The 25,353-nt window shown below is 36.9% G+C and overlaps 1 protein-coding gene across 2 annotated transcripts in view; it reads right to left on the bottom strand.

Moving 5' to 3' along the window:
• Window positions 1-25,353, bottom strand: part of tafa5a (TAFA chemokine like family member 5a) — a 165,390-nt gene that overhangs the window by 75,867 nt on the left and 64,170 nt on the right. Inside the window, exon 1 of one of the 2 annotated variants that reach the window (XM_039655403.2) lies at window positions 24,481-25,126. The exons of the other annotated variant lie outside the window; for it this stretch is intronic. Within the exon in view, the coding sequence (XP_039511337.1) occupies window positions 24,481-24,589 (109 nt within the window). The 5' untranslated portion in view covers window positions 24,590-25,126. Of the gene's footprint in view, window positions 1-24,480; window positions 25,127-25,353 lie in introns of those variants that run through there. 2 annotated transcript variants of the gene reach the window in all.

Raw genomic sequence — 25,353 nt, 5'->3', positions numbered from 1 at the left:
AATAAAAATGAATATCAAAAACAACACTACAGGTACTATACATGTGCTTTAGTAAACATCAAAATATATGTACTTCTTTAAAGCATGGCAAAAGGATTAGAAGAATTTTAAGATTTTATACTTTAAAATGTAAATGTGAACAAATACACCATAATTTAAAATTAGCACCTCAAGTGTGCTTTCTGTTCAACTATTTAAATCAAAACAGAAGAAAAGTTTTCAGGCAAATGGATGTCTGTCGGCACATCAAGAAAAAAATAAATAAATAAATAAAGTGCTGGTTAAGCCAATACATGGAAACTTTAAAGGATTAGTTCACTTTTCTTCACCATCCAAGATGTCCATGTCTTTCTTTCCTCAGTCGAAAAGAAATTAAGTTTTTTGATGAAAACATTCCAGGATTTTTCTCCATATAATGGACTTCAATGGGAACCAGACGGTCCAAGGTCCAAATGAGAGTATCAGTGCAGCTTCAAATGTCTTTAAACGACACCAGACGATGAATAAGGGTCTTATCATGCGAAACGATCGGTTATTTCAAAACTTATTTCAAAAATGTAACTTTTCTAAGGACAAAATGCTAGCCTTGCTATATTCTCTGAGGCGCGTTTGTAACGCCACGTAATACGTAATTACGTTCAAAAGGTCACGGGCGACGTAGCCGTAAGTACAGAGTCAGTGTTTACAAGTTGAACGCATAGGTTGAACGTGCAAACTAACTCAAACGTCGTTTACAAAAAAAAAAGAATTAAAAGGTAAAACAACGATGTCGGACGATTTTGATTCTGTACTTCCGGCTACGTCGCCCGTGACCTTTTGAACGTAATTACGTATTACGTGACGTTACAAACGCGCCTCACAGAATAGAGCAAGGCTAGCATTTGTCCTTAGAAAAGTTACATTTTTGGAATAAGTTTTGAAATAACCGATCGTTTCGCATGATAAGACCCTTATTCATCGTCTGGTGTCGTTTAAAGACATTTGAAGCTGCATCTGAAACTGTTATTAACTGTCTTTTGGACCTTGGACTGTCTGGTTCCCATTGAAGTCCATTATATTTCATCAAAAACCTTAATTTCTTTTCGACTGAGGAAAGAAAGACATGGACATCTTGGATGACATGGGGGTGAGTAAATTATCAGCAAAAGTTTTTTTTTCAAAAGTGAACTAATCCTTTAATAACCATGACTCAACTGTGGATCATGGAGTATGATATTCCAAAAGCACATGCAGGATACCAAGGCTGCTTGATCTGCACTCGGTTCTGTTCTATGACACTGGTTGATTTTATGGTGGATCTTTAGCTTGAAGTGACTGTTCTCCTAGATTCTACACAGGACTTATGTCCACCAAGGGAATAGCAAAATCAGGGATCTGATGATTATCTACAACCAAGCCTGGGCCATCATTGTTTGATTGTTTTGTTAGCCCACTGCCACCTTATGAGGTTGTTTTAATGGTGAGTGTTTAGGTAACTTTTAGGTAAAATTAACTTTTTCCACTGACGCATAAAGGATTTATCTTTTTCCTCTATTCCTGATAAATTCAGCCAAAGATGCCTCTCCGTGGCCACCATAGCTGCCATAGAGCGGCCGATAGTGCGGGCCGTCGTTTTAGCCACAGATCTGTGGCTTTACACAGCTCCGCAATATCCTTGGGTGCTGGCCCCTCCCCCTCTTTCAGGAGGTCGGCCTGGTATGCCTGCCGCCATGTAAGCCCTGCCTATTAATGTAGATGAATCTCTGCAGGGCTTTCTAGGCAGCGCCGGGGTCTTGAGGAAAGATGCACCCTCAAGAGAGAGGTAACCAACTAAAGCCTCCTCTACCTTCGGCATCTTCCCATAGCCCATGTCCCGTGCCCCCATTACATTGCTGTAATCCACCACAGTAAGATTAGAGATACGGGACGAATGAGGTGTATCCCACGATCTTGTTTGTGGAGATCGGGGAAAAACGGCAAAGCCCGACGCAGAGGCTGTGAACTGTGCCGCAGGAAACGCTCGTCTAATTTACTTTTGACTTGCGTTCCCTGGTTATCTTGTGGCCAGCTGATGTTGAGTCTGGCCAAGGCAACTCCTCATATGCTTGGCCGTGTACTGGCGTGCTTAACTCACGGTCATCTGCATCGATGCTGAGCACATCCACTTCTTCGGCATCGGGACCTAATCGCGGGAAGAAGAAGCCGCGACGCGGCCTTCTGCACCAATCACAGGGGCCTCGGGATCTTCAGATGAAGAATGAGAAAGTACCGAAGATCCAGCTGCGAACCCCACGATCTCAGTCGCCACACCAACCCGGTCTCATCCCAAGACGTCATATAACTGACGTTTTGGGACGTCTTTTGACCATACGTCAATATTCGCCTTTTTAGGGCCCCCTTAAACGTCGGTAGATGAGGTTATGGGATCCTAACTCTACCCCAGACCTAAACCTAACCCGTCACCTAACTGACGTTAAAGGTAAAGCGTCAGTTGTATGACGGCCCGGGATCGCCATCTACCGACGTTTAAGGGGGCCCTAAAAAGGCGGATACTGACGTATGGTCAAAAGACGTCCCAAAACGTCAGTTATATGACTTTTTGGAATGAGACTGTGTTAGCTACACTGCCTCAACGGACGCGGGACCAGAACCATGGGGAACGCGAGCCTGACCATGCTCATCAAAGCACGCGAGCCGAAAGCGCAGCACTCTCATAGGTAGTGCTTCACAATCTTCACAGGCAGCTCCCTCGAGTGCTGCCCGGGCGTGCTGCGCTCCCAAACATAATAGATGCATGAAATGAGGGCCGGAGTTAACACACCTCTTGAACTGTTCGCTGGCCATAATAACATCTGAACCAGACAGCCATAACATAGAGCGCTTGCTGAAGAGCGAAAGGTGATATGTGTGTATCAGCGTCACTTTTATGCATCCGGTTATGCCATCACATGTTACGTCACAACGCAACACCAATCAGGATTGGATTCGTTTTTCCCCAAAGAGTCATTTTCAACGACGCAGTGTGAGTTCCCTCGAAAGTTAACAATGACAATATAGGAAAACCGCCACAAATCTTTAGTTTGATGTGACTGTTCTGCTAGATTCGACTCTGGTCAATACTGCATGGATAGTATACTAAATAGAAGCTATTGTACATTAAGTAGTTTTGCATGAAAGCACCCATGAAACCAACGCATTCTCACCCCAAGGCGTCACCTTTGACCATGCTTCAATATTTGACGTTTTAGGCGCCCTTTAGCGTCACTTACATGACTCGATCCTACGGCATCATCTAACTGATGCTAAAGGAAAGCGTCAGTTAGAGGACGCGGTTAGGTTTAGGTGTGGGGGTAGGGTACACGCGATCCTAGGGCGTCATCTAACTCAGGGGTTCTCAAACATTTTGGTGCCAGGGACCCCTTTCAGGGGAAAAAAAATTCCAAGGACCCCCCTCATATTTATAACAGTTATTGAGCACAAAGTTAATGTGTGAGCGGCAAATGAAATATTTTTGCACAAAATGAATGGTCTCCACCCAGGGTACTATGCAGGAATTTCTAAATAGCCTACTGAGGTAACGAAAGTGATCTTGCTAGGAATCACTTAGGATCCCTCACTTAGGAATTTTTGATGTTCTTGATCTACACATGTGCATTTTAAGGTGTTTTAAGGCCCCACAATTGGATAACTATAGATTTAGTAGAAGCATGTCAGTCAGTGGCATACTTTTTTTTTTTTGTCAAGATGTCACGAAACACAATCACATATTCCAATCAGGAATGGCCTTAAAAGAGAAATGTTTCAATAATTAGGCCTATTCTGCACACAAATAAAGCCCATAAGCCTATAAATACAATGATAATGGCATTATGTTTAATAGGTGCGTGCGTTGTTAATTTGAGCTACTGTAATTAGCTAAAAAAAACATACAGTATATGTTAAATATATGAATCCATAATGTTAATCTCATGGGCACAGTATGTTTCTATTGACCTGCTTTTTCCTTTGTTAAAGTTGAGCTTGATTAATACTTTGCAAACTGATTGTTTCAGTCGTTTTTTAAAACTTTTATCTAAAACAGCTGTTTAATTTATGTTAATTAAGGCGTACATCTTATCTCGCACTTTATGACCGTTGACTGAAACGTCGTGCGGGGAACTTTGAGTTCACTCCGACTCAAACATTTTGACATTGACGAGCTATCGTTGTTAGTCTGCTGAAGCACCTCAGACGAGAAGGTCAGTATCATCGCGATGTGCATCCTTGCAACCTCAATTGTGGGTACGGCCCTGTCACTATGCACTTTTATTTTGATAATGATCAGACTTCTAATGTCAAATCTACAGTAGCAGTGCTAGAACTGACTATTGTGCGCGCACGCGAGACGCCGGCGCGCAATTACATGGGAATTTTTCCTCAGCAGTGGAAACAGGAATACTCTTATTTATGGTCATAGATAAGACAAGAGTGCATCATCCGAAACGGTAAAGTGTCCATTTTTTATTTGTGTATAGGCTACATTATAAATGACTACAAAATGTCATGCCTTTTAAAAATACAGAAAAGAACCGGATGCGGGTTCATGCCGTCTCTCTGTCCCCTTTCTGGCGCACGTCCCGCAAAATCAACAGCAGCGAATCTACTTGACGCAAAGACATAGATTATCTATCTATAGAAAACTTTAAGTGTCTACTTTGTATTGTTTTATGTTAAATGCTTTATATAAGTTACTTAGGAATAAACAGCATGTTTTCAGATGATAAAGAAAACATGACTTATAGCATGGAAAAAAACGTTAGGTTGTAAATTATTTCGCGGACCCCCTGGCTTTAGCTCGCGGACCCCCAGGGGTCCGCGGACCCCACTTTGAGAACCACTGATCTAACTGACGCTAAAGGGCGCCTAAAGCGTCAGATATTGAAGCATGTCCAAATGCTTCCCAAGGCGTCAGTTAAGTGACGCCTTGGGGGTGAGAATGGGCTCACATTACTGAAAGAGCACATTCTATAGTGATTGCCTTTTTGAGAAAAGTAAGACAGCAATGGGGTGGAGTCATCTAATTCATTAGCCACCATATATCTGTATTACTTTGGCTTGTGATTGTATTTCATAATCATGGTTATGCACAGGTTCAGACAGCCATTTGCATCATGAATATGCATTGACTTGATGAAGTGGCTCTGTTGATGTAGATTTATGGTTGTGCATGAGACATAATTAAAAGGTAGAATACAAGCTGCCAGAATCATGAAAACAAGCTACACACAATGTTCCACACCTCAGGTGGACTGGATTGTCTACTTTAAAACAAGTTCCTCAAAAGCCAACGCATTCTCACCCCAAGGCGTCAATATTTGACGTTTTAGGCGCCACTTACATGACGCGATCCTACGGCGTCATCTAACTGATGCTAAAGGAAAGCGTCAGTTAGAGGACGCGGTTAGGTTTAGGTGTGGGGTTGGGGTAGGGTACACGCGATCCTAGGGCGTCATCTTACTGACGCTAAAGGGCGCCAAAAGCGTCAGATATTGAAGCATGTCCAAATGTCAGTTAGGTGACGCCTTGGGAGTGAGAATGGGCTGCAAAAGCATATTAGCAAACGATGGATTATGTTGATTAGCTGTCAGTTAATGTATTCATGTCTTAAATGAGCAATTAAACAAGACATGTACACTTGAAAGACAACAGCAGCGTAACAACATCTGATCCAGACTAATGCTGATACATTATACCATGGTATTTAACTGAAACAATTCTTGTTTGAAATATTCTTTCTCTCAAATGTGGACACTTGCGATGTCTACCGGTCTACAATTAACATTGACATGATTGTTATATATATAGACAATGCTAGGTTTATTTACTGTTTGGTTTCATTTTGCATGATGCAGATTGATGTAAATTGCAGCTGGCAATTTTGAAGTGCAATCGACAACAAACCTAATTTGCATAGAAAGAAGGTGCGTTTGTGTAAAAAAGTTAAGTTGATTACTTCATTGAAGACGCAGTACAGTTTCAGCACTGGAAAATTCTGCACTGCGGCTGCTAAAATGAATAATAAAATGTGGCACAGCTGCTAAGTGAATACCCCCCATTAGATTAAATTTTGGTGTGTAACTTCCCACACCATACTTGGGGGAGACTCTTTTGACTTGGGCCAGAAAGAAACCACTTAGCAAACACCCAGAATACCATAGCATCCACATAGGAATGCATCACCACCTGGCAACCACTCACAACATTGAGCCCAGCACCACTTACAATTTCTTGAGAAAATATAAAAATCGAGTTTACTAAAATAATCTTAAAATAGTTTTAATAATCAAAGATTATTATAATCAAGACAACCTGAAAATAATGAAGTTGGCTTTTACAAGGCAATTATGTTAATATAATTAAATAGAAAAATAACAACCTAAGATCAATAGGTAAATCCTATCAAGCTTAAAGCACATTGCTTGTGATTTCAATGAAACTCTTTTGTACTCCAAGGTTAGAACAGACATCTGTCATACTCCTCAAAAAACGCATACTGCATGACATTGTTTTCTCCTTCAGATGAGTACAACACTAGCGCTTTAACTTTCTCGACTTCACTTAGGCTTTGTGAAGTAGCAAAGCCTAAGTGAAGTAGAGTGACATCTCTTCTCTCACCAAAATGCGGAAAATAGACACTATCACCTGTTATCTTCAGTATGTGAATCAAGAGTGACTGAAACTATTGTTGCGTAGTTGTCTGTGCTGATTCTGCAGGTGAGTGGATGAGGAAAAAAACTGTGGATGTAGAAATAGATTTTGTGAATTAGGTTAAAAACATATGCAATGTCAAAGTAACACCCATGTACAACAACAACAATAATAACTGAAATTTAGTGTCCATATTATTTGTGCAGGAGTTGACTCAATGACTCAATCATTTATCAACATGTTGCAATATATAACGCAGATGTTACAATGAGACAAACAACGGAAACATGTCTGTATTTATAAAGTAATCAATGAAGCTCAGCCTATCAATCCTTCTCATCTCTCTCTATTCCTGCCTATATGGAATTTTTAGCATTATAACAAAGCCTTTCTCTCACTCTCCCCTGACTCTATCAATTTGTCTAAATATAAGCAAATTACAAGTGCAGTACTCAAAAAATAAAAAAATAAATAATAATAATACTAAAATAAATAAATCCAAAAGAACACATCTATTTCACGTGTTGCCTTTGCAAACACCAATAATTATTATCTCACAGCAGAAAATGCACAGGGTGTAAAATCTCAGTGCTCGTTGGTTGCTTGGGATAATTATGCTCGAAATCAAAGTAATACTCCAAGGCACTCGAATTGTGTATACAAAAGTTAAAAAGCCTTTATTTACTGACACACATCCTGAAGGCATAAGCCGTAACGCATATGTGTATCTGTCACCAATTTTATGGGTAAAAGTCATGATCTAATAAAGGCTTTTTAAATTTTTGTATGCCCAAATCGAGTGCCTTGGAGTATTACTTTGATTTCGACCAATAATTATTCGTTTATATTATTATTTTGGCCCATCATATGATTATATTTGATTGGCTAAGAGCCTTTTCTAGCAATGCCAAAACCGTATAAACATAGCGTCTATTTGAACATTTGTTTAGAAGTTTTCGGAGATGTGAGCTCCTGGCCGCCAGCGGTATTTCCAACCCGATCTCATGGCAATTCATACGTATTTTACGAGGTGGCTAACACTGATGGGCAGTAACGCGTTAGAAGTAACGCGTTACTGTAATCCAATTACTTTTTTCTAGTAACGAGTAAAGTAAGGGATTACAATTGAAAAAAACAGTAATTAGATTACCGTTACTTTCCCGTAATCAGCCTGCGTTACTGCGTTAGTTAACCGTGATTTTGTTTAGTCAGACTGTCTCGTGACATGAGTCGTGCGTGAATAAAAATGATGAATGAGCGCCGCGACATCAGTGAGAGACGACTAGAGCGCGGGAGAGAGCAGCCGAGCTGCCAACTCTCACACACGCTCACACGACACACCCCCGATTTCTCGCGCTGAAGTGTCAATCCCGTCGGTCAAATGCCTGAAAGATGAGTTTATCTATAAATCTAACCGTTGAGCCACATTTGTGATTGACTAGTTATACTGCAAATTAGTTAAAATCTCCCGGAATCTAGAGCGAGCGCACATGCGAGACTGTGTTCCAAAGTCCAAACTTCGTATCGCGCGCATGACGAGGAGAGCAAGAGAGAGACTTGCGTACTATGCAGAGAGCATCCTGATCTGGAAACAGGACCCCCGTTGGAGAATGTCAAAATTCTACCTCAAATCTGAGCAAGCATGTCATGAAACAGTCTCACACGTAAAGCAGCAAGCCGGTATGGAATGTGAAACTTACTGAAAAAAAACCTGAACCCCCGTCTGACATGACCGCGCTGCGGCTACATGCTGACTGTTTAACTCCGAAAGAAAAACAAAACAAAACTTGAAGCCAAAATACGGCATGCAACAGCATTTTCTGTTTTGATCAACTAATTTTTACTCCTCTCTGCACTTTACTGTTAAAAGACGTGTTAATACATTGTAATATAGTCAGCAGCGACTTTCATGATTTCATTGTATTTTTACATCTATTCAAATGAAGGATTTTACTAAATATATTTATTTTATATGCTGGAATATGTAGAAATTTATATTAACAGAAGAAGGGCTGTCTTTTTCATTAAAATGGTGGAATGTCCAGAAAATATACGTAGGTTTAAATGTTCAACAATTTTCTTCTAGTCTGAGACTGTTCCATTAATTTAATTTTTGCTTGATGCAATGTGCATACAGTTAAAATATTGAAAGAAATAAAACAAGTTTAAAAAAGAGAATGTTTAATTTGATTACATTTTAGATGATGGAATATGCAGAAAGAATAGAATTAGGCTGAAAGGTCTATGCTTTAGCGTATTCAGGTCGTGCATTATGTTTTTGAAAAGTAACTTAGTAAAGTAACTAGTAAAGTAACTAATTACTTTTGAAAATAAGTAATCAGTAAAGTAATTGGATTACTTTCTTGGAGAAGTAATCAGTAATCAGTAACTAATTACTATTTCCAAGTAACTTGACCAACACTGGTGGCTAATTCGTACGAATTCATATGACCTCCTTTTTGAGGTCTTTGATATGTACATATTCGTACATATTTTATATGTTACCAAATTCATGTGAATTCCTATGAAAGACCTACCCCTGACCCCAACCCTAAACCTACCCATCACTACGGCTTAGATAAATTGTACGAATTAGCCACCTTGAACTAACTCGTACGAATTCGTACAAATTGGTTGTGAGATAGTGTTGGCATTTCAGTGCTCATGTGCCCACCAAGAATAGTTTTCAGTCCTTCTGATATGTGTCACTGGCAAACAGGCAATCTTTGGACTTATCGATTTGCCTACAGGCAAAGTTAAGTTTCATAACTTAATATTTTCACTTTAAATATACATGACTATTATATATATAACTTAATCCCTGTACAAACAAGAGTGCTTCCGTTCTACTTTTGATTGAATTGCTAGTCATTGCTTTTATAATAGCTATTATTGTTCATTTAAATATGCTGTATTTGGTATTGAGAAAGGGCCATGTCGCACTTCTACTTGTGTGATATTGCTCATACAGTTATAGGGACATCCCACCAAAGACGCTTTGTTAGGGTTTGCAGTACTAAAATTCTGTCTGCTCCATAATTAACAGTCTCTCCATTGTGCCGTGCTCCCAGAAGCTTTTCTGTTTGACTAGCATTGGCCCTTAGTAAACAGGAAGACAGTTAATTATTTAGAAACTCACATCCACAAATAACTGGCTACTGGTCCCCCGCTGTTAGTAATGACACTGTTCGGTCAGTAATTAAAGACTGTTTTCACATGAAACTACCCAACGTTCCCTCTGAGAGCGAACGGAGAAACCCATGTGAAAACCTTAACTTTTTTTTCCTTTGTCTAGTCTTAAATCTCTCTCTCTCTCTCTCTCTCTTTATGTTGCCCTTTTCACACAGGGTAGAGCACGACCCATGCTTTCCTTCAATTACATTTTCATGGGTTACTGTCTCCATGGCAACTTCCCAAAAAGAAACAGCAGCAATATCCGTCTTTAAAAATAAATAGATAAAAATATTCAAATTATGTTTATTTGAAGGATAGGCACTTTTAATGTCGCAAGAGTTGATTAAAACCTAAATAAATAAATAAACAAATAAAAATGATTATTATGCGGCAAATATTTATAGCACAATTTTGCCTCAATAACGTGCCACCAAAAAAGGAAAGACAACAATGAAAGAATAATGTGTAAGAATGTGTAATAATAATATTCAATTGTGTATTTGTGATACATAAAATGCTAGATATTACATTTTCCTTAGACAAATAAAAGGCTGCAATTTTATTTGAAATGTGTTTAAAATGACATTTACGCCACAGATATATCAAGTTGAGATGATTGAAATAATATTTTGTTAATTCTGAAAAAAAGCAAAAACAAAAAAATAGGATTCTCCAATGATGCATGTACTGTATATCCACTGAAAGAAGGGAGTTCATTTTCTATAAAATGCAACAGCTAAAAACATATCAAAATGTTCTTGTTACACTTCTAGCACCAGAGCTTCATTGCACACATACTTAGTGTTGTTCATTTCTGCATCAGTTTGTCTGTTCAGCCAGCAGTTATAGTACTGATGAAAGAGTGAAGCTTCTCAATGTATTCAAGCCATGTGTATCCAATAGTGCCAATTATTTCATTAGGATCTGGACAGCTCGTCACCAGCCTCAGCCCTCAGTTTTACACGCTCCAGCACACAGAAATGGCTTTTTGTTTCATCAATTAGACACAACAGTTAATGTGCCCACTACAAGCTTGTGCTTTAGCCATCTTACAAAGAACATGTCCGGTTCGAATTCCTAAATCAAGTAAAAGTTTATATATATATATATATATATATATATATATATATATATATATATATATATATATTAGGGCTGTCAGTTTAACGTGCTATTAACGGCGTTAACGCAAACCCATTTTAATGGCGTTAATTTTTTTATCGCGCGATTAACGGTCTTTTTGTCCTAGCAAAATTTGTCGTTTTTTCACATGCTTTTGCAACAGGACGCGGCATGCATCCTGATCCATTTCGGCATCTCGCGCTCGTCGTCATCCACTCAAAGCCGGCTCGCAAGCCGAAACGTGTGTTTGCGGCGTGCCTGTTGTTTTGTTTCCGGTCTAGATCCGCTTGCGCTTTGGTCGAAGAAGCAACAAAACGTCCTCGCAAGCCATTGAAATGAATAGGTTTCAGAGCGCAGCGCGAGGACGTTTGTGCCACACACACTCGTTTCGGCTTGCGAGCCGGCCAAATAGTAACGTTACGTTTTGAGTGGATGACGAGCGCGAGACGCCGAAATGGATACCCTAAGATTCTGAATGGAAAGTTTACTTTTAAAAAGTTGCTCGTCAGTATTTCTTTCACCCTTTTATTGATAGACAGTGTTACATTGTGTGAGAGATTATTTTTTTTCATCTTTATGTGAAATTGAGCACTATTCCAATGTTATTTTCAATAATAATAATTAAAAAAAAAAACATTTGCACTAAACAAGCCAATCCACTTTTCCATGTTGATAAGAGCATTAAAATGAGAAAAAAATAATGTAACAAAAAGAAATCAAAAGACATTTAGAATAGATAAAAATGTGCGATTAATCGCGAGTTAACTATGACAATAATGCGATTAATCGCGATTAAATATTTTAATCGTTTGACAGCACTAATATATATATATATATATATATATATATATATATATATGTACACACACACACACACACACACACACACACACACACACACACACACACACACACACACACACACACACACACACACACACAACACACACACACGCACACACACACACACACACACACTCCAAAATAGAAACAGGCTTTGTGAAATTTTCATGACCCCAAACTCTCATCATCGTAATTCAAAAATCTCATTAATATAATATATACATATACTTTTTTCCCCCTAATTTTCATAAAATATTGTCAGTAACTCATTGCCTTTACTAATTTAATCTTTAAATATGGGGCGATAGAGTATCTCACATTGCTTGACAGACCCCTGTGTCATAGTTAGTACAAATGTGCATATGTTTGAGCGAAATAAATGTGTGTGTCAGCCTAGTACAGATAAATTTCTGGAATTTTCCCCAGGGCATCACTGCAGTATCTATCCATCTATGAATGTAAGATGTGGAAACCAACGCTGATACATAGTAATGCTGAGAAACAGGTGTGTGTGTGTGTGTGTGTGTTGTGTAATGTATGTTTAAATCACATTTTTCTGACAGGACCTCCATGTATCTCTCCTCCCCAGCACCCATTCTAATGCAAACATGAGCGATTCGGCTGCCTAACTCTAGCATTTTCTCACATCTTTTGGTCGTAATATTATCCTTGGGCTTATGAAGCCACCAAAGGTATAATTTATTGTCTGTTCAGCGGGCAAAATTTTTGCAAACCCGGCAAATTCATTTGTTGAATAAATAACGTTATTCTTTCTATTCAATTATCTTTCCTCTTTTCTCTTTCTGCCTGTGATATAACATATTTCTGTGATTCATATCCCAATTGTGATAGTGTGCGAAAAATCATTTAATTATCATTAAAAATCGATGCACTGTGAATAAGTGAACTAAGGGACTGAATAAAATTAAATATAATGTTATTTTAGGAACTTTCTAATGTGGGCCCATGCAAAATAAATGAACACTTAATATTTTACAAAAAAATCTCTGAAACAGCAGGTGGGCCATAAAAAGACAAACTCCTGGCCAGCTACATTTATCACCTCATTCTAATTGTACATGTTCATATGCTACTGTATTTTCAGAATCACACATTACCTATTACAATACTGCGACTGCATTAACTATATTTGCATGTATTATGTATAAATAACATCTATGTCACATCCAATCAATGCCTACTGCACAGAAGTATCACAAAATGCAACATGCTTGACTTCACCTTTCATTTCAAGAGAGAAAAATACAACACTATCTCACGACCAATTCGTACGAATTTAACGCATGATTAAAAAGTGGCTAATTCGTACTAATTCGTACGACCTCTCTCGTACTAATTCCTACGATTTGTCTAAACCCACGTGATGGTTAGGTTTAGGGGCGGGGTCAGGGGTAGGTCATTCGTACGAATTCATACGAATTGGCCAATTCGTAAAATATGTACGATTTAGCAAAATCGTATTAATTCGTACGTGTGAGGTCGTATGAATTGTTACGAATTAGCCACTTTTTAATCATTCGTCGAATTCGTACGACTTGGTCGTGAGATCGGGTTGGAAAAATACCATCAACCACACAGTTGTTATTAGCTTCATCGTGAATTATTATTCGATCAGACTACCATAAAAACTGGATAAAATGCAAGTTGCAAGTATGTTACAAGTATTAAATACAAGTATATTTATATTTAAAAGTGTATTATTCCATTCTAAAGTTGCTAATCTAAAACGAGCTAACATTGCTACATTGTTTGACAGCTCTCCACGTCTCTATTTAAATCAAGTGGTCCCTGACCTTTGAGAAACATTCTCAGATCTGTCGTAAATCCCAGCTTCATTTATATCAAGCATTTATGAATTTGTCCGCAATTGACAGTCGTAAACAGTAACATAAAATGATATGCAACTGATTACAAAGGGAGTTATGAAGTGCAAAATCTGTTTGAGAGAAAGATTAATTGGCCTTGTGCCATTGGGAAGTCTGTCCTCCTCTTCCGCAGATCTAGCAATCCCAGTGAGGTATACTGGAGTCAAATCACTGAATGCTTGCCAGCGGCAAGCTAGTTTTATGGAGGCTTCACCCACTTCTTTTCTGAATGAGATTTAGGTAAAGGGCAGTTTTATGTTTATCGTCTGTTGATGAGCTTGATATATATTGAAGGATGAATTTGCAATAAAAAGGAACTATAGCTTTCTTTGTGGTATCCTACCTATGAATTGACACAAAATGTCTTAGCTTATATAATTATTATGCTTAATTAAAGCTCAAATGTGTCATTTTAGCTTAGTTTAATGTGTCCAGACAACTGTAAGCCATGCTTTGGTTGACTTCCTAAACATTTCCAACTTCCTAAAGCCTATCAAAACAAATATTATATTTATTTGTATTCATTTATATGTATTATTTAACCCTTGTGCTGCATTAGATTTTTAACACCGTTGAGCGCATTAAGGACCAAAAATGGCCACATATTAAACATTGCCTAAAATATTATATATTATTATTATTTTCCACTTTTACCAAGTTAAATCTTTTAACCAGCATCAGTCCTCATCATAACTACCAAAAATGTATTCAATTTCAGGATTTTAACCCTTTAATTACCAGTTCTGTTTGCGAAACCATCGATAAGAGGAAAAAACACAAAAATTCAATTATTTTCAATAAACTAAATGCAAAGAGAAAACTTTAGATTTGGATTATCACAGTCCCACTTTGCAAAAAATCCCACTTAGCGCGTTAGAGACCAAAAATGGCCACCTATTAAACATTGCCTATTGCCTAAAATAAGGTGCATTTCCACCCATAGGGAATAAATATGTAGTGACGTCATCTGGTGGAATACACTATATAATGCAAATATAATGCTTTTGCTTCAAAATGAAAGGATGTTTGTGCATAAATCATGTTTCATGTATTACTGACAGCCTCAGATTTAAACAACGTTTTAATGGGTTTCAATGGGCCATTTTTGGTCTTTATGGTGCTGAGTGTTACTATTTGATCTACACAGTGTGTGTTATACATATTTTGCAAAATGGGATCACATTTTTTACATGTATCCAAAAAGTCACAATTTTGCCAAATTTCATACCATTTGCATTAAAACAGCCAAAATGGTCAAAGAAATTAAACTGCAAAAGACCAAAAATGTCCCTAATGCAGCATAAGGGTTAATTACAACCCTTTTATTGAATAAAATATACCCTTTTTCAGTTAATTAAGCTTAAATTCCTGTTTGCTCCCCTGAATTGAGAAACTGAACTGGAACTTTAAAGAAAAAAAAAAAGAAAAAAAATAAGAAAAGAAATATTCTACAGGGCTGTCAAATGATTAATCACAACCAAAAATAAAACTTTGTGTTTACATAATATATATATATATATATATATATATATATATATATATATATATTATACTTTGTGTATAATTATTTTGTATATATATATATATACACACATGCATGTTTATTTAAGAAAAAAATAGTATTTATATATAAAATATTTATATTTATATATAATATAAATTATATATAGATCTATATACAGTATATACATGAAAATATTTCTTAAATATATACAAGCATATGTGTGTACAAATTGTACACAGTGCACCCACATACTGTATATTATGTGAACACAAACATTTATTTCGGATGCGATTAATCGCGATTAATCGTTTGACAGCCCTAATTCTACACTGTTTACCAGTAACTAAGAGCCTTTATAGTCAACTGAGGTGAGCAAATGACAAGGAACATGATTATTTCTTGCACAGTAAAACAGCAACATGATCTCATTTAAGTTTTCTCATATTTCCTGGAAGGATACTGATTACGTCTCATTCAAGTGTTTGATCATGCAATGAAGGTTTACTGGTGTCCTCTATATCACGTTGCTTAGATTTGTAGAAAAACAGCATCCAATACTATCATTATTTGCAAAGAAATATAAGTGTAAATGAATACATTCTCCAGAGAAAGCACTATTGCTTTTCCTTCTTTTTATTAACGGCTCACAGAAAAATATTTTTTTTGCCATTGTGTTGTTAGTTGCATGCAATTTATTCAAAGATGCAAGGCTAAAGGAATGTGACACCCTGCATTATAAGGTATTCATTAAATGGAATGCCTTTAATTCCATTTTCAATCGAAAATAAGAATACCAATCATGATGCGATGGAAGACAAAGTGGATGTTGTTTTGCTACGAGTCGGGAGATAGTAATAACTCCATGATTGCTTTTCAACACAAACTGCCCACAACGACAGTCGAAGTTTCAATGAATAATACCTCTATTATTATACTGAGAGGGGGGAAAATTGGAGAAAACAATAATAATAAACAAACCTTCATGGCACTTATATATACATGGCAAATTTTGATGAAACATCATGAATGCATCACAATGCATTGGCTTCCCATTCTTATTTGGTTTAAGCATTTGGTCCAAATCCTGTATTTCAATCTTGAAAACTAAACTATATAAACTATTATCTAACATAAAATGAACATAGCATGATATTTTATATGTACACCAATTAGTACATCTATCAAACTGAAACCATCCATCAATCAATGAATCAGTAGGAAGCGCATCATCAGATACTGCTTGCATAAACAACTTTATGTGTAACAAATATGTTAACTCGGCAGTTGGGGCATGGACTTATAGATTTTGCATTCTCAAGGGAAATAATGGCTTCAACAAGCAAAACGGATAGCCTAACATGTAAAATGAACTGGAGCAACCACTTTGTAATGTATTTTTAAAGAGATATTATCTTGCTAAAACAGGAAGAGTAGATCCAACTTTCCTTGGTTTCAACAATATTGTTGAATATTAAGAGTCCCCAACTAAGCAAGCCAAAACCCAAAGGCGACAAAGGAGGCAGCAAGCATTGTATTAAATAAGTCGTTCAGCTTCTTATCTTGAGTAAGGTTTACATTTAGCTATGGGAAACTGACCAGCTTTATGCTAATGCATAGGAATCAGTAGCATTAGTGAATTGAGTGAGATAATTCAACCACAAATTCTCCATGAGCAAGCTAAGGTCATAAATCAAAAAGCTATGCGTATGTTAAATAGATGAATACGAATAATTCATGTAAATTAATTGACGGATTTGCAAGATCATACTCAATTACTAGTGTTGATTGGGGATTTTGTGCGTGTGTTGGCTGGGATACAATCAGAAATTTACTCTTTCAATAAATGCTATTACAGTTTCAACTGAGGTCACTCTTACTTTGAGGGATCTTCGTGAAGCCAGACCTTTTCTTAGCACCTGCATTCAGCCAAGGACCGCCACACTTTGTCAGGACATGGAGGTCTGATTGACATGTAAAGTCATCATCATTTTGATGGGTACATGTCGCTACAATAACAGACCGCCATGCTATTTCAAACTATTGATTATTTGAATGTTTATAGGATTAGTTCACTTTTGAAAAAAACTTTTGCTGATAATTTACTCACCCCCATGTCATCCAAGATGTCCATGTCTTTCTTTCCTCAGTTGAAAAGAAATTTAGGTTTTTGATGAAAACATTCCAGGATTTTTCTCCATATAATGGACTTACATGGGAACCAAACGACAGTTAATAACAGTTTCAGATGCAGCTTCAAATGTCTTTAAACGACACCAGACGATGAATAAGGGTCTTATCATGCGAAACGATCGGTTATTTCAAAACTTATTCCAAAAATGTAACTTTTCTAAGGACAAATGCTAGCCTTGCTCTATTCTCTGAGGCGTGTTTGTAACGTCACGTAATGCGTAATTACGTTCAAAAGGTCACGGGCGACGTAGCCGGAAGTACAGAATCAAAATATTGATTCATAACCGATCGTTTCGCATGATAAGACCCTTATTCATCGTCTGATATCGTTTAAAGACATTTGAAGCTGCATCTGAAACAGTTATTAACTGTCTTTTGGACCTTGAACCATCCGGTTCCCATTGATGTCCATTATATGGAGAAAAATCCTGGAATGTTTTCATCAAAAACCTAAATTTCTTTTCGACTGAGGAAAGAAAGACATGGACATCTTGGATGGCATGAGGGTGAGTAAATTATCAGCAAAAGTTTTTTCAAAAGTGAACTAATCCTTTAACTGCATACGCCACAGATATGTCCTTCTCATTAAAGTACTTTTCTTGACCTTCCACTATAGATGTAAGAGAACATTGGGACTCACTTGGGAAATTGAAGGGTTAGCCAAGCTCAGAAAATAATACTTTTCACATATCCTGTCGGTAAACTTGTGAACGCATCTCTTTAAAATTCATCCAAGTGCCTCAAATAAAGCGTTTGATATCTTGAAGCTTCTGTGCCATTTCACAAACTTTTAAATCCAGGGTTCAAGCAATGAACTCTGAAGACTTCCTTGCTGCAGTATTGAAACTTTTAAACACGGCTTTGTTTCCCGGCTGAGCATTACAAATCGCCGAACACTAAGCAAACTTGGGAAACCAGTAGAAGACATTTTAACACGATCAGATATTGCAACACATTCTCACTCCCAACTCATCACATACTGTATCCCTAAACCTAACCATTTCTATATAATATAATATAATATAAACAGGCAGGCAGATACAACTTCAGTCACATCTTTTGAATGAGATATGACTGTGTGTGTTCATGGAGTGGCACCATTTCCAGCCATTAAAACCTTGAGATCCACTCTGTTCTTTACATAAAAAAAATGGCATGTGTGACTTTAGAAAACTTGGAATGCAAGACGAGTTGTTATGCAATAAATACCTATGAATGTACTTTTATTTGCCTGTTACGTGTTTAATATAGTTGAGAAGTGGGTTTAGAGTAAGTGTGCTTAGTGTGTTAGGTGCTTTAAATAGCCATGAAAGCATTTGATTTATAAAATAACGTTTACTTTTACAATTGAATGTGTCTTGATCTGTAACGCTTTCTTCAATGTCAGAATTGTATTTAAAGGGATAGTTCACCCAAAAATGAAAATTAGCACATGATTTACTCACCCTCAAGTCATGTGTATTTGACATTCTTCTTTCAGAAGAATGCAATCTGAGTTATATATATATATATATATATATATATATATATATATATAAATATATATAAAATGTCCTGGCTCTTCCAAGCTTTATAATGGCAGTGAATGGTCATTTCTTATTTCATTTTTTTTATATATAGGAGGGTGAGTAAATCATGTGCTAATTTTCATTTTTGGGTGAACTATCCCTTTAAATATAATTCTGACATGGAAGAAAGCGTTACTACTGAAAGCGATGGAGAACCCTACACATTGAAATATTATGCTTCGAAGAAGAGATTATGCTGCTTATCAGCCCTTCTGGAAACTCCTATGTACAATTTCAGGAATCGTTATTACAATGTAATGTCTATTCAAGTCAAATCACATTTATTTATATCGCTTTTTTCACAATACAGATTGTTTCAAAGCAGCTTTACAGAAATAACAGGAAACTACTGCAAAAAATGTTTGTTTCCAGAAGAAAAAAGCATCACAGTCCAGCTTAAGTTCAGTGATGTATCATTTTTTTTAGTTATTAATTTAGTTCATTTAAGTGTAAAACACCGAACTAAAATGTTGAATTTAATGTCCCCAACGAAGCAAACCAACAAATTGCAACAAAGGCTTTTGGTCACGTAACGGAGGTTCTGGCACAAGGCATTATGAGAAAATGAAACTTAGCCCAAGATTTACTCACCCTCAAGTCATCCATCATAAAAGTGCTCCACATGTCATAGTGGAATCATTATGTTCATAAGCTAGTTATTTGACTTCATAAAGTTTTAAATATGGATATTTGCCTTTCACTTCAGAAGGCCTTTATTAAAAACACAGAGCCGTGTGGAGCACTTTTATGATGGATAGATGCACTTTTATGATGGATAGATGTACTTTTATGGACTTCAAAAAAGAAATGACCATTCACTGCCATTGTAAAGCTAACTCAGATTGCATTCGTCAAAAATATTGATGGTTTAACTTAAAAAAAGTAAGTAACCTGGTTGCCTTAACATTTTAAGTTGATTGAACTGGAAAAAGTGAGTTAATACAATGAAGGAGATTAATTTAACCATCAGAAACTCAAAATGATATGTTATCTGAACTAAATAAATTATTTAAGTTGATTTGAAAAAAGAAAAAAATGTTGTGATTACTACACTGTAAAAAATATTGTTGGTTTAACTTAAAAAAATAAGTAACCTGGGTTTCCTTAAAATTTTAAGTTGATTGAACTGGAAAAAGTGAGTTAATACAATGAAGGAGATTAATTTAACCATCAGAAACTCAAAATAATAAGTTATCTCAACTAAATAAATTATTATAAAGTTGATTTGACAAAAGAAAATATGTTGTGATAACAAATCTTGAAAATATTTTTTTTACAATGTGAAAGAAGAATGTCAAATACACCTGACTTGAGGGTTAAACATGTGCTAATTTTCATTTTTGGGTGAACTATCCCTTTAAATATAATTCTGACATTGAAGAAAGTGCTTGTTGGCAAGCCTACTAATGCAGATTTGTATTGAATAAAGGTATATAGCAGGTGCTTAAAAGGAACATTTGTGAGAAGATGCATTTTCTTTAATTACAGCCAGGCATTGGCCATTGAATCTACCAGGTTGTCCCCTTAATAAATGTGTTAAATCTCTCATGTTTGACACATTTATATGGCACCACTTCTTACCTATGTTCTGGCAGTCCTTGAGAAAAAGACTCTGCCTCTCAGCTTGTTTGGGGTTTGACAAAAGAGAGGATTTTCACCCCACAATGGCGATGACTCTATTCATAAGTTCTCACTGCAGGGTATTTTCCAGCATGTTAAGTGTTGAGTAGTACTAAAGAGCCTCTTCAGACTGAGGTGCCACTCCAGGGCAAAATTGCCAAATCTTTCCACACTATTAGTTTAAGCACCTTCGAAAAAAAAAAAAAGGCCGCTAGATGAATAAGCCTGCCATCTGCCAGCCAGACAACCGACACTTGCTAATTGCACTACTGTTCACCAGTATGTTCACTACAATTATGCAATCAGTGCATCGTCACAGCAAACAAACACCACTGGGGATTTCAGATCACCAAGGCCTCCTGAACTGTTGCTTTTGGGGATACTGCTGTCAGGCTTGGTTTGATAAGCAAAATGTTATCCAGGATTTCAGATCTGGATTTGAAATATTTAACTGTTTAGTTTTTCAATTTACAATATACCTTTAAGCAAGTGAAGATCTTGAGTGTGTATTTTAAAAAGTTGGGGCTCAAATTGATTGGAAGGCATTGCTATCTTTGTAGTTGACATCTGTAGGTTAAAGACATTTTATTCATGCAACCTATTAGCAAAAATTAAAGTTACAGGTTCACGTTTATTACCCAGTTTAATATAATAAGTACAATGCATGTATTTATGGAACATGACTGTAAAATAAAGTGTTTTTTTTCCATATGAACATCATGTGAAACATCTGACTGCTCTATATTGTGACTGACCAGCACGATTACAGTAATGATATTGCATATAATGTATAATATTGACTATACTAGTTGATTAAGATAAGTCAATTGTATATGTTACAGTATGTCCATATATTATGTCCATAATTGTCATATTTCCCCTAAAACATATCGCGAATTCCTGTCCACCACTGTGAAACACAATGTAACATCAAAACTGATGCTGTTGATGCTCATTTCAAGGATTTTCCTCAACTGAAGGACCACTTTCTTTGAGGACCACTTTATTTCAAAGGACTGCCCAATGACTCCCTGAGCTCATCTGCATTATTTCTGTGGTCAGTGGAGTTTATTCAGTGCCTCTTAATATAAATTACCTCACCTTACAACCTTGCAGCCGAAGCAAATGTACTCTCACCTCTGTGTCTCCTTTACTTCAACAGAGTCCCAACAAAGTATGCCCTTGCAATGAATGGACGAGAAGGCTCAAATGTAAAATGCTAATCAGACAAATGCTGGGCATATTGTATCTTACGTAATGTTGAAACGTAATGTACTGAGTCCAATCATTGGCCATGATTTCTGTTCCAGACGTCTTTGTCAGTACACGAAGGTCTGAATGCTTGTCTTGAGTGGGAATCTTAAAGGAATGGTTCACCCACAAATAAAAAGTTGGCCATGTTATTTTAAATCCTGATTGGATTGATTGGTTGATTGGTTAACTGATTCATTGGTTGGTTGGTTGGTTGGTTGACTGAATCATTGGTTGACTGAATGATTGGTTGGTTGACTGATTGATTGGTTGATTGATTGATTAATTCATTCATTGATTGAGGAACATAAAAGGAGACATTTTGAATAACTTTTATGAAGCTCCATAAGGTGACAGTTATAGTAACCACCAACCCGGTCTCATCCCAAGACGTCATATAACTGACGTTTTGGGACGTCTTTTGACCATACGTCAATATTCGCCTTTTTAGGGCCCCCTTAAACGTCGGTAGATGAGGTTATGGGATCCTAACTCTACCCCATACCTAAACCTAACCCGTCACCTAACTGACGTTAAAGGTAAAGCGTCAGTTGTATGACGGCCCGGGATCGCCATCTACCGACGTTTAAGGGGGCCCTAAAAAGGCGGATATTGACGTATGGTCAAAATACGCCCCAAGACGTCAGTTATATGACTTTTTGGGATGAGACTGTGTTGTAACCACTTCTGTTGAACTCCAAAAAGTCAAACACTACATTCAAAGTCTTCTAAACTTTTATGTGAAAAACAGACCTAAATTAATACCATTATTTAAATTTAGTTTAGATAAAAAGAGAAGGAAATCTGTCTTTCTTCACACAATCTCATGTTGTTCTAAATCTAATACAAAAAGAAATGTAAATCATTATTCTGATATTTTTTTAAATCGATCCAGGCTCTTAAGCATCACTTTTGATGTCGTTTTCACCAAATTGCCATTGGTTCTGGAATGTGACGGAACTTATCCTTTAAGAGTACGCAAGTTCTTATTTCACAAAACATCAGTAAATCCAGAAAACAACAACAACAAAAATGTCTCCATATATGTCATCATGTCAATACATGTGTGTTTTCATTCACAATAGTAAACTGCCCACTGCAAGGTCATAACACACTGTTCTTGAATAGGGTTGAGGTCATAGGCGGTTTGGCATTGAGGCAGCTTATATGGTGTGTACATGTGTGTTCCTGCTTTGACATCACTTATAAGGATGGTTAACTTTTGCTTCACGAAAATGCATCTTTCCTCTCAGACTGATCTTTATATTTACATCAAGAATACAAGGACAGGCTGAAAACACAGCTGAGAAGAGAAACCAGCTAACCTTCTGTCTCGTCTATAAACAAACCGCTCTTGTCTTCCCTTAAGGCACATGCAGAAGCCAGGATAGATGTCTCTTGAAAAGGACATCCTATATCTACTGTGTCAGGGTGGAAAAGGTGAAGCAGCGGTATCTAGCTGACTTGTCTGTGTGGCTCCCATTTCTCACCTTTCAGCATTCATGTTGACACGTTACCCCTTCAACTGCATGCGGTGTGAAGCAGTTTTATTTGAAACTGCTCTGCTTTGTATCGGGCCATCAAACATGTCAATACTGCAAGGGTAATAAATTACATATTGTTTAAACCTATAGATCTAGTAAAGAGAGAAAATTCTCCAGTTTAACACTTTACTTTAAGCCTCTTTATATAAAATTATACTTTTAAATCATTATGCTTTTAAAATGTCTCATATTTCATCTTATAATCAGTTATTGTGAGTAACTGTAACCGTTATAATAATACTTTATTTGTTATATATTATGGCCTCCTTTAAAATATTATTTACATATTCATATATTATTAGGCATATCAAAAGGGAGAAATTGCGTATATTATTTCATATTATATTATGTTATATTATAATATTGGCAAGTTTGATGCATATAACTTTTGTTGGTGCAACCTAATGTAAAAATGCCAATTAAATCATGTTACATAATATTTTTGATGTGAACTGAAATGTTACCACATGAAGTAATTTTAGATTCTCTGAGAAAATAATTCATTAAAAACATATAGTTAACACCCAATTCCCTGTGCTATCTTGTGTTTAAATTCCTTTAGATGGAACCAGAATATAGTATACTGAAGTGACACAATATAAAGTGGCATTATGATACTTTACAATGGACTTTAGATACAAGCCACCAATTTAATTTAGATCCACAGAAGATATATCTCGAGAGAAAATATTCACTTTTTGACCTCAGCTTTACCCTTCAGATAGACTGTAGTGCCATCTATTGAAAAACAGCACCATCTGATGCGATCCTTATCACAATCTAACACTTTTGAAGATGAGATCATAATAAATACATAAAAAAATAAAAACCCAAATCAAGTAAGAGAAAAGTCAGTTTTGCATTAATATCATCTGACAAATATTAGCCTATGGGTCCAAAACAGAACGCAATATTTTTGTTTTTCCTTCAGTAAACGCATCCACCATATCCATATGGATATGACTGCGCACTGTCACAACAACAAATACAGAAATTAATCCTGCAATATTCCTCTTACGAATCACCAGGCAACCAGCCTAAAGTGACCCTACAGTTGCGGGTTTCCGAGCTAAATAAAACATGCGGCATATTAATAATGAACACACATTTACCGTCTCGTATGAAGCGAGAGTGGATGAAAATGATGAGAAAACAGCAGATCGCCGCTCCCGCTAGAGCCCACGCAACTCTCAGCATCAGCATCCTGACTGCCTTCAGCATCCACACCACATCTCCATTCTATTGCCATGCAACAACCGACACCTTTGCCGCGCTTTTCTCTCACAGAGTCAGAAAAAAAAGGAATCCGTTCTATTAATAGATGCCAACTTTAGGGAAATGATATATTTGATATTTTGGAGCTTTCACCGCCCATTGCAAAATTTTAGAATTCCCCAGTTCATCTGTAGCTTTTGCGTGGATCTAAGTCGAGTGATGCGCGTCCGTCCTCTCCAACATCTCTGTTTTACGCACTTGGAGAACTGCTCTGATCGCCAGAACTGTCACTCTTCTCTTCTCTTGTCGAATGGTCCTTTTTTTGTGTATCAAGAGATACAAGTCAGCTTTTTAAATTCCGGCATTCATTCGAACGATCGTTTAAAAATGTCCCAAACGGCGACGCGATGCGTGGTGTTTGGTGATATGCCGAGTGTGTATCCCCTCTTCCGTCTGTGCAGTTACTGGGGTTTGATTCTTCTCTTAACAAGCGCACTTTCTCTCCGCTGTGACGCATACATCGCCTCCTCCTCACTCTCTCTCAACACACACACACACAAACACTCGCGTTTGAGAAGCGCTCGCTGGTGGATGCGTATGTTCCTGTAGTCTGACGTCAGAGTTTAAGTCTTAAGTTCATTCTTTCTGATTGTGTGTTAAGCTTTAAGAAATGTTGTGCAGCGCACTGTTTAAAAAAACATGAAATCAGTCTTGAAGTTTCATGGCTTATGGAGTCTTTTCATGGCTCATAGAGTCTTTTGAGGGCATCA

This window comes from Pimephales promelas, chromosome 24 (genome assembly GCF_988280905.1).
Source record: "Pimephales promelas chromosome 24, fPimPro1.hap1.1, whole genome shotgun sequence".
Taxonomy (NCBI): domain Eukaryota; kingdom Metazoa; phylum Chordata; class Actinopteri; order Cypriniformes; family Leuciscidae; genus Pimephales; species Pimephales promelas.
Note: the sequence above shows the minus strand (reverse complement) of the source record. Positions and strands in the feature narration are given on the sequence as shown.